Below are 11,083 nucleotides of genomic sequence, written 5' to 3'. Positions count from 1 at the left end.
GTTATGAGGATCAAACCCGGGACCTCAGGGTTAACAGAGATTCCTGAATGTCCAGTTCTCAAAGAAAGCCACAGTTTCAACATGAACTGTAGTTAAGAACACCAGATGATGAAAGGCTGGCAGCTATCAGAAGCTTCATGTAGCAATCCATATGAGTGCTTGTATGGTACAGCCAAAGCTATTAATTTATGTGCAGTAGTTGGTGATACAATAATTGAGCAGCCAATACAGTGTAGATAAAATATTAATTTAGGTAATTTGTTTGTGTACTAGACCTTTGGTGTGAATACACAAAATACAATACAAGCTTTACACTAACTTATGACTAAGTAGCGTACACTAACTAACTTGGTAAAACACTAACTTATGACAACTATTGGCCTATTAGTTCAGCTTGTCCCAGTTCCACTGTAGTCAGACTGGATGATTTAACATTATCCATACTGTCTGCTTTAGTACATCCTCCAATGACTATAATAGCATTATTGTTGACTGTTGCTATAGCTACTGCTGATCTAGCAGAAGGTAAGGATGTAATCTTCCTCCATGACTTGCTAGAGTCATCATACATCTTAATATGTGATGTTAGTATTGTACCACTTTGATCATCTCCACCAACTACCACTGGTGGGGATGAGCTGGGGACTAGGGCTGTAAACCAGTGAGTGGCAGGAGTCATTGTAATCCATTTGGTGGGTGTGTCACTGGTTTGTTGTTGGTCATCTGGTCTTGTGATGTGATCAACTAGTATCTTGTAGGCACCATTGTAAGGTCTCTTGTCAGCACCATAGCAACCCACTATGACATAGTGATCATCAGCAACAATGGGAGTGAAGGCAAACATTGGCACAGGAAGATTAATGGACACCTTCCTCCAGTGAGAGTTCTCTATCCAGTTGAGAACTTCAATGTCATCTTGTACTGGTATAGTATCATCTAATCCTCCTCCGGCAACAATAACATGCTCCAGGTGAGTAACCACCCCTGGTTTGCTCCTAATTGAGAGAAGATCAGGGTATACAGATGTCCAAGATTGACTAGTTTCATCAAATGTGGAAACTTTATTAGTGCTCTTCTTAGTAGCAAACAGACGTCCTCCAATAATAGCTAACTTTCCACCAATGATATGAGGAATACCATAATAGTGACCTGAGGGGGGTAACTGACCCCAGTAGTCAGTGTTGACATCATAGACATATACTTGATGTATAGCATCATCAACTGGACTAACCCCACCAGCAACAAAGACCTTCTTGTCTTGAACTGTGACATAAGGGTCATACATTGGAGCAGGAAGATTGGCCAGTTTAGTCCATTTCATGTGGTACCTACCACTGGTAAGTGTTGGCATTAATGGAGGTGCCTCCTGAGGTGATAATAAATCAAGTAGTCAATTAACTACCAATATCTATCTACTTCAAATGTACTATTGTCCATACAGTTAGCTATTGTATAGTGGGAACAAGTGTAGGAGAATATTATTGTGTATTGGGACCACAAGGTAGTGTAATATTTGTTGTTATTGTGATTTGTTGATTTTGTTGTTATTGTGATCGGTTGATTTTGTTGTTAGTGTGATCGGTTGATTTTGTTGTTATTATGATCTGTTGATTTTGTTGTTATTGTGATCTGTTGATTTTGTTGTTATTATGATCTGTTGATTTTGCTGTTATTGTGATCTGTTGATTTTGTTGTTATTGTGATTGGTTGATTTTGTTGTTATTGTGACCGATTGATTTTGTTGTTATTGTGATCGGTTGATTTTGTTATTGTGATCAGTTGATTTTGTTGTTATTGTGATCTGTTGTTATTGTGATCGGTTGATTTTGTTATCATGATCAGTTGATAACAACATTATTGGTCAATGGAAATAGTATTATCATTGGATTATTTCACTAGATATGTAGTGATTATGTTGGCATAGCAACATAGGTATGTGTGGAATAGACACCTGCTGGAATAACAACAGATGGTAAATATCAAGAATAGTGAACAAAATAGACTCTGGCCTTTTAGGCAGTGATCAAAAATCCTTATAGGTAGGTATATATTCAAGAGGTGACTGTTTTATTAGAGTATATCGGTGTTTCCTGCTGTTGTATTAGAGTGACTGCTCTATTAGAGTATTTTGATTCTATTTCTGCAAAGTGTAAATAACCAGCCAAGAAAAGTTTTAGTTATATTGTGTTTTCAGCAGTGATAATATGAATTGGTGTTCATTGTTTGCTTTCTTTCTGGTGCACCCATTGCAGTGGTGGATACAGGGGGGTTGCAATGGTTTCAGCTGAAACCCCCTCTGAAAATAGTGCACGCACCCTAAATATTATGGATTGTGTGGGTGATAACATCACCAAGAGATATATAGTGTATTATATTAGGACCTTTTCTACTGGCCAAACTTGATACTTTTGCCTTTGAAATCACTGAAATTCCATTATGGCATTTAAGCGTGTTAAGCGCCTCTAAAAATAGTTATCGTTTTAACAAGTTCAGGTGCTGTTTTGCTTAAGGTTTTGCTTCAAACCTCCTGGATTGGTAAATTCAACTTTGAACAATATGTAACCAGATTTTACAAAACCAATCCAAATTGCACATCAGGCAAAATCAAACTAACACCACCAGTGGATAGCTACACTATCGTACTAGTATAGTTTTGACCCTCAGTACCACTCGAACTACACGAGGCTGGTTTTAACAGACGTCTTTTCTGGGGTGTGTGTAGAGCTTGAATGGTGGTTTTAGGCCTTGTGAAGGACCTGGCTTGGCAGGAATCAGTGGATTACTGGAAGACAGTTTCGTAATGTTGGCCAGACGTTTTTTGTGTTGATTTTGCTACATATCAGCCACTAAGGAGCCAGCACAGCCCTGTAATCTCGTGTCTGGACTCCAATCGTGGTCTGCCTCCATTTTAAAGTCTATCCCTTGCCCACCCCGCCACCCTCCACCCCTTTGTGAGCACTTGTGATACTACTTAGCTCGTCCAACTGCTCAGATTTTTTATCTTATTTGGCGGGAAACTCTACAAGCAGCTACAAGCACTGGAAGTGGCCTGAAAGGTAACAGATTGATGTATCTTCAGTGTAAATTTCACACGCATGCTTACTATCCATGGCAAGTTATGCTAACTTGAATTCTTTAAAAACCGTTTATCTCAAAACTTCTAATGTGTGATTTGGATTGTTCTTCCAAAATCCAGTCACATATGTTGTGGAGTGATTTTTACTGATTCATTGCTAGCTAGTTTACGCCATAGCTATAGGCCACTGAGCTATGTAGCTATAGGCCACTGAGCTATGTAGCTATAGGCCACTGAGCTATGTAGCTATAGGCCGCTGAGCTATGTAGCTATAGGCCACTGAGCTATAGGCTACTGAGCTATGTAGCTATAGGCCACTGAGCTATCAAGTTAACATTCACCCCAGCTGGACAGTCTGGGATGACAGTTATTGAAAACTTTCTGAACCTGAAACCTGCTCCTAGATTTGCCACTGAATTGCATGTTTTAACTAAATTATTGACAATTGTCCCTATTATCCTGACGTAATACATGATAACAGCATAGTCAGCCGGGGCCCATAACAAAACGATTTTCATGAAACACATTTTAATATACTACAGTATAATTCTCTTGGAGATATCCCTGAGCCACAAAAAATTGAGATACTCTAATAGAACATTCGCCTACCCTAATATAACAGCAGTAATGTGAGAGTATATTGATCATAAAAGTTGCTATATAACAAGAATTGCCTCTACAGTAAACAGATGTAATTTGCTGTAGTTCAGGACTAATTGAGAGGATAAAGGTACACTCTGTAGGTCCCTACTGTAATCATCCATTATGTTGGCATTTTTGAAACAATTTGGAATAACTTGTACTACTATTAATTTTTGGTCAACCAAACATCAAGATACTCTAATACAACAGTCAGAAATTATAATAACACATCACGGGTAGTGCTGCATTGCTGTAGCTCACACTCTAAGGTGAGAACCGGAAACATGTAATTGACACAGTAATGATGCCTTAGTCTGTATGGAACACTAATCATAACAGTAACAATATCATATTCATATAGCACAATAGCACTGTAAGGATCACAAAGGAGTAGGAGTGGCCCACAAAATAACTTCACCCAAATACCAGCCTCAAATTTCCCTGACGATGATGAGGCAGTATTGGTTAGGTAAAAACCAAGCCCAAACAAGATTTCAGATTGACCCGAAATGCTTCAAGTTGCTACGGAATTTTTAAAAATATTTATTTAATGGAATCTTCTAGAGACTGACTGACTGATGCCTTCAGATAAGCGTAACTCGATAATGGCTAAGGCTACGGGCTTGATTTCTTCACTGTTCGACGTCACTTCAGCCTGAGAGGTACCTTTTGGCATACCGCAGTACGTACAATACATTCTTCATGGACTTACCAGTGTCGCTCCTTTGTGTCCCATTCATCTTTGCTGACAGCGAAAAGTATCGATTTGGAGGTAGCACATGATGGCTTCCCTTTATAACGGAAATTGTCCGTATTTTTCATAGTGGCTACTTTGATTGCAGAGGTGCTTTTCGAATAGTTCTTGATTTGTACTGTTGTGTAACAAGTTGAACATACCCGACAACAAAATGTAATGGATACTTCACTTTTCAGACGATAATTGACATAGTTGGGGTGCGCAATGCCATTTCAGATGCAGTATGCGTGGGTTCACCAGTCATAATAATTATTTACAAAAAAAGTTAACAAACAAGTACACAGAAAAATTTGGAATTTTCAACTAGAGTAGGGACCATAGCACATTGATAAAACAAGCTGGAGTAGTGCATGATATTAAATCACAGTAAAACAATAAGAAGTGTTATATCCCCACTGTGCTCAAGATACCATAACAGAAATGCACAGTAGGGATATAACACTTCTTATTGTTTTACTGTGATTTAATATCATGCACTACTCCAGCTTGTTTCAGTACTTTTTATCAATGTGCTATGGTCCCTACTCTAGTTGAAAATTCCAAATTTTTTGTGTACTTGTATTTAATTCTCATAATCATAAAATGTTCATAAAATGTTCTCCCCATTGTTGCTGATGCAGGGCCGGCGGAAGTAGTCCGGTTGCTCCGGTTTTGGCCGGACCAATTTTTGAGAACTGAATAAAAAAAATTTGAGAATAAAAAAATTCATACGACTAATTAGGTTTTAGGTATGTAACGGTAGCATGGCGATGTCGAAGTTGAAGCTGGCTGCCGCATTGGCTGACGTTCCAATAAAACCAGCACATCCGCCACCAATCTTTGTGTTTCCTAAGCGGGATTTCGGTAAGAAGAAGGTTGTGCAGCGATCTTGTGAGCTGATTGGTTAGTAAACGTGACCAAATTGTACCCAGATTACATTACATGAAGGTTAAAATTCAAAATTTTCCTGGGGGGGGGGCATGCCCCCAGACCCCCTAGATTAGGCGTGCTTCGCACGCAATGGATACTCTACTGTAAGTGCTTCACTTGGCCGGACCAAATCTAATTTGCTTCCTCTGGCCCTGTGATGTGAACCACTACCAGTTCTCTTAAGGACTCTGTCCAGTCTGAGTGTAGAAAGGGGCTTTGTGATTTGTCTGTACACTGGGTATTCCTCCCTCTCAAAGTCAATGTACATACAGTGGGACCTTAGTAGCTGAGCACTTGTAACTGAAAAGTCCTCTAGTGTATTTCTTTAAAAATTATCTTAAAATAAAGTACAGTAATTTCTGCCAAAGTAGAGATTTTCCGCAGGGCTATAGTTTTTATTACCTGGACCCCTACTTAATATTTTGTTTGTTATAGCTACAGCATTTGTGCCTGTTCTATTAGAACATTGAAAATAGCTGTTGTATTAGGGTGACTGTTGTATTAGGGTGACTGTTGTATTAGGGTGACTGTTGTATTAGGGTGACTGTTGTATTAGGGTGACTGTTGTATTAGGGTGACTGTTGTATTAGGGTGACTGTTGTATTAGGGTGACTGTTGTATTAGGGTGACTGTTGTATTAGGGTGACTGTTGTATTAGGGTGACTGTTGTATTAGGGTGACTGTTGTATTAGGGTGACTGTTGTATTAGGGTGACTGTTGTATTAGGGTGACTGTTGTATTAGGGTGACTGTTGTATTAGGGTGACTGTTGTATTAGGGTGACTGTTGTATTAGGGTGACAGGCAGGCAGGCAGGCAGGCAGGCAGGCAGGCAGGCACTGTTGTATTTGGTACAATTTGGTGACTGTTGTATTTGGTACAATTTGGTGACTGTTGTATTAGGGTGACAGGCAGGCAGGCAGGCAGGCAGGCAGGCAGGCAGGCAGGCAGGCAGGCAGGCAGGCAGGCAGGCAGGCAGGCAGGCAGGCAGGCAGGCAGGCAGGCAGGCAGGCAGGCAGGCAGGCAGGCAGGCAGGCAGGCAGGCAGGCAGGCAGGCAGGCAGGCAGGCAGGCAGGCAGGGCACTTTTATTTCAGTATTTGTATCTTCTGTAGGTGCTTTAATTGCTAGATGTGTCATTAGTCATATCAACTGTAAAAGTGCTTTTCATTACATAAGATGTTTCAGTGATAGTTTAGAGTGGTAGCATTTTGGGGGGGGGTGCATCATTTTTTGGAGTATTCCTTTCATACAGTACTACTGTACTACATGAGTATTACATGAGTACTACATGAGTACTACTACATGAGTACTACATGAGTACTACATGAGTACTACATGAGTACTACATTAGTACTACTACATGAGTACTACATGAGTACTACATGAGTACTACATGAGTACTACTACATGAGTACTACATGAGTACTACTACATGAGTACTACATGAGTACTACTACATGAGTACTACATGAGTACTACATGAGTACTACTGTACTACAGTACTGTATGATGAATTGTGTATAAAATCATCTTAAAACAATGTATTTAACACTTATGTAAAAATTTCTCTAACAGAACATTCACTACCCTAATAGAACAACTGTTTTGAAGTTCAGTTAACTGAGGTTCCACTGTAATCACATGATCAGCACACACAACCACAGTAAGCATGTGGCAGTTATATCACAACAGCTTGTATATCACTAAACCACATGTATAAGCAGTGCAAAACAGTTTTCAAACACTTGGAAAATTTGGTACTGTGGGGAAGAGACTCAAATCTCAGAGCTAAACGATTCATTTCTTCGTTTAAGACTACTTTCAGGGACACACTTTTATGAAGCACTTTGACTCACTATAGACTATTTGAACAATTTCATGTTTATCTCATTCTGAGGGGGGAACTAAGTCACCATCTATGCTCCCCCACATGATGACATTCCAGCGTTGAAACCGGGTTACTACGGTTGACCCAGATGACCCACTGACCCAGATAGCAATCCGGGTCAGACCAGAATTTGACCTGGATTACTTAAAGCTCGTGCGATAAGAGCTATGTTTCAGGTAGTCTCGAGAGAGCGAGACTACGTTTTGAGCATTCGATTCGTGTTGAGTAAACGAGTAGTTATGTGATAACTAAGCCGGTAAGTTTATAATTTAAAATCAGTCAGTGGGTTTGGTTCCACGTAGCTACTGTGAGTTTACAGAGACTAATTGGGTGTGGCTTCATGCATACCTAGTATTACAATTTCCCAATATATTAAAGTGGGTGTGGCTCACAAAAGTACTTATCCTGCTGCAAGACTAGACTATGTATAACTTGTACAATAATCGATTAGTGGGGGTGGCTCCATGTAAGCTTGCAGACAGCAACGGACATGGTTTTGTGCTACAGCCTGCACTTACTAATAAATGGGCGTGGCTGAGTGTATGTTTGTAACACAATAAGTGGACGTGGCTCACGAAAGAGCTGCACAACTAGTGTTAATAAGTTTCCATGTTGTCAAACTAACAATTTCGTTTCTCACGTGATCCAATCAGGGTCAGATCCGGATAATCTGTAAATCGGGCCGGACCCAGATGACACAGAGAAAATGTGACCTGGTTGACCTGACCCGGTTTCAACGCTGTGACATTCCCACTGTATGGTACACAACTGACTTACTATTCTCAATTTTGATGCTTTCATTGTTGGTCCTTCTAAATTTACTCTGTTAAGTTGACTGGCTACTTGTTGAGTCCTTGTGGAGGACTATGACCATATATGGTAATGTTATTATTAGTAACAAATAACACTCACCAGCTGTTGCTTTAACTGGTCAACTTCAGATTTCAACTCTTTGTTTTCTCTATCCATCTCATCAATTATTCTATCCTTCTCACTCCTCAATTTCTCCACTTGTTGGTGTAGAGTGATAACATCTTGTGGGGACTCCTCCATGTAAACATCCTTGTTCACTTGGATCCTCTCACAGACAGCTGCTATGGTTGGCCTCACAGCAGGATCATTATCCAGACACTCCTCCACCAGTGGCCTCACCTCTCCTATCAGTTTATCCACGTACTGCTGACGACGCTCTACCTCGGAAAAAGCCACCATCTTTCTGGTCTTGGGGTCAAACTGCACTTGCTCTGTTGGACGAGGCCATTGTTGGTTAAATGTGTGGAGGATTATTCCAGCAAAAGAAAACACATCCATGGGAGGGCCGTAAACTGGAGTGTTGGCTAAACTCTCGGGTGGCATAAAATCAACAGTTCCTGGAGCTTGAGTCATTGTCTTTCTACTATCAGCTTTTATCACCTTGGCCACTCCAAGATCACTGATCTTTGCCACATGATGTGCCGTCAATAAGATGTTGTTAGGGGAGAGGTCTCGGTGAACAATGGGAGGGTCATGGTTGTGAAGGTAGCACAGGCCAAGGGAGATGTCATGGACAATGGAAAATTTTATATGGACAGGGATCTTCTCATGTTTATCCACCAGTGAGGTCAAGCTGCCCGCCATCATCTCCATAACCATTACTGGTAGCCGTATCCTTCCTTGTACACCGCCCGCCCCCGAGGGATAATAAACACCTAGGAACTGTATGACATTTGGGTGACGTAAAGTACTGCATTGACGACACTCCCTGATAAAAAGTTCCACTGTTCGTTGCATTTCCACCTCACCAACTTCTTCAACCAGAATGGAGTGGATTTCTTTGGCAGCACAGATCGTTTCGCAATATTTAACCGCGTAAACTCTCCCATAAGCCCCGCGTCCCAATTCTTTGCGATCTAGTTTAGCAACTCCTTTCAGAACTAGGCCTTGAAAATCAGTAGAAGCCATTTCTCTCACAAGAGCAGTGTTGGGCGTAGCCGTCACGCAAAAGCCTAAATGTTGTACACGTGATACTCGATTAATTTTAGCAACTGAAACCTTATAAGGTAAGTAACATTTAAGGAATAGTGGGGGCCGGGGCTGCATAATCTGCCAAGTTCAGTTCCTATTCTTACATGGCCAGTATATACTGTTGATAACTCTGGAGCAAGCTTACGTGTCTTTTGACTGAAGATTGAGATTGATCAGGCCTTGGCTGGGAAACAGTTGTCCTTCTTGCTCTCACGTGATGGTTGTGACACTTTACCAACCATCGCTAACCCCAAATGTAAGCTCCCCAATCCACTTGACTGGATGTCCTGTTGCTCTGGATCCATGAAGGCAGGTATGACTCTGAGTACCTGAAGACATGATTCAGTCTTACAGGTTCTTGTTCATGGGCTCCAACAGCCTTTACCTGAAATTTTAAAACTTTACATTGACCTTCCAGGCTGTCTTGCTAGTGCCAGCCCTCCTAGCACCATCTCTTTCCTCTTAGCAGACCTTGGTGTTGGTAATTTTATCTGCTTTACCAGTTAGACACCAGAGGGCGAACACTATCCTCACCCAGCAACATCTACTGGTTGCTATAAGATCGATATGGTTCTTTACAACATGACAATCAGCTTTCTGGATTAAATGTTGATCTTATTTCCATCAATATTGGTTTTTTTTATACCAGGCTAATGCTTGTCAAGTGATGAAGAAAACTATAGATCACTGTTTGAGCAGGCTGCAGGCTGCTCATACAGAATATTTAATTCTAGAGCCTCCATGCATGGACTCTGATCTATATTGGATCACCTGAACTTATTCTGCATGTTATAATTATTTTAGTGCCATTGACCACCCAGTGCATATGTCTCAGACATTTGGTAGCTATATCAACACTTTATATAGACAACTTTTCATTTGATTTACAGCATTATGGTAGGCCATTTGTTTTAAAACTAATATTTAAAATAATAAATATTATTTTAGAAACAAATGGCCTACCATAGCTACATAGCTACGAGTAGTTGAAGCTGACTCCACTCAAAAGGCATAGACAATCTCTTCCATTGGAGTACATACAACATCTGAAAGTGTCGCAAGTTTGCACATTCTGGACATTATGTTCAACTCAGTATCTCTAGGTAATTCAGTATTAAAGTCGAAATTTAATACTCAACAAATTCAAAATGATTTCATTAAACTCTTCTGAACTAGCTATAAGGGAAAAGTGTGTCAGCTGAAACTTGGTTTTTCTTCTTGACCTGAGCATTGCCAGGATGTACTGTCAGTGGATACAGGTAACTAACCATATGATGAAGGAAGCTTTATTGTACTACCATTTACAACAGTTGGGAACAAAGTTACGCCGGTTGGCAACAAGAGCCATGTGTCAGTGATATGATATTTGCTCAGCTATTTGTGATGTACCATGATGTTTCAGTTGATACAGGTAACCAACTACACAATGGTGGAACATTTCTTTATTGTGGTGCTATTTATGACAGATTAGATAGGTATACAATTTTGTCAAGACATGAGTATACACAGTTTGAAACAAAATTACAGTCAGCAATGAGGGTTGCATCAGTTGGAAAAAGAGTCACATGTCTGCTCAGCTGCTGAATTTTACAAGCCATGACATGCCGACAGTGACTAGGGATATTGTTTATAGTCATTTTGTATGTATGTATTTACATAAGTTTGTTGTACATCATTTGAGATTTAATAATCAGCTGTTTATGGTGGGATAGCACCGTATTACATAGAGTACAGGAACACCTTACATGGTTATGCAAACTCCTAAAGTAACTAAAACTCTCTACATGAACATTTTCAAAGGGTTGCTG

General features: G+C 40.3%; 1 protein-coding gene across 1 annotated transcript; it reads right to left on the bottom strand.

The window, feature by feature from the left end:
- Positions 1–214: 214 nt before the first annotated feature.
- On the bottom strand, positions 215–9,275 carry LOC136241249 (uncharacterized). The gene is made up of 3 exons (XM_066032443.1): positions 8,184–9,275; positions 8,049–8,135; positions 215–1,366 (listed from the first exon to the last, which is right to left on the bottom strand). The coding sequence occupies exons 1-3, from the start codon at positions 9,210–9,212 to the stop codon at positions 374–376; spliced, it is 2,109 nt and encodes a 702-aa protein (XP_065888515.1). The 5' UTR covers positions 9,213–9,275; the 3' UTR covers positions 215–373.
- Between the last annotated feature and the right edge of the window lie 1,808 nt (positions 9,276–11,083).

This window comes from Dysidea avara, chromosome 1, assembly GCF_963678975.1.
Source record: "Dysidea avara chromosome 1, odDysAvar1.4, whole genome shotgun sequence".
Lineage (NCBI taxonomy): Eukaryota > Metazoa > Porifera > Demospongiae > Dictyoceratida > Dysideidae > Dysidea > Dysidea avara.
This window is presented reverse-complemented; position numbering and strand designations above follow the sequence as displayed.

Excerpts from the sequence above, each read along its gene's own strand:
- LOC136241249 (XM_066032443.1), bottom strand. The coding sequence starts at position 9,212 with ATGGCTTCTACTGATTTTCAAGGCCTAGTTCTGAAAGGAGTTGCTAAA. Across the intron at positions 8,136-8,183 it reads ACCAGTTAAAGCAACAGCTG|TCCTCCACAAGGACTCAACA; the intron begins GTGAGTGTTATT and ends ATATGGTCATAG. Across the intron at positions 1,367-8,048 it reads AAGCATCAAAATTGAGAATA|GAGGCACCTCCATTAATGCC; the intron begins GTAAGTCAGTTG and ends TTATCACCTCAG.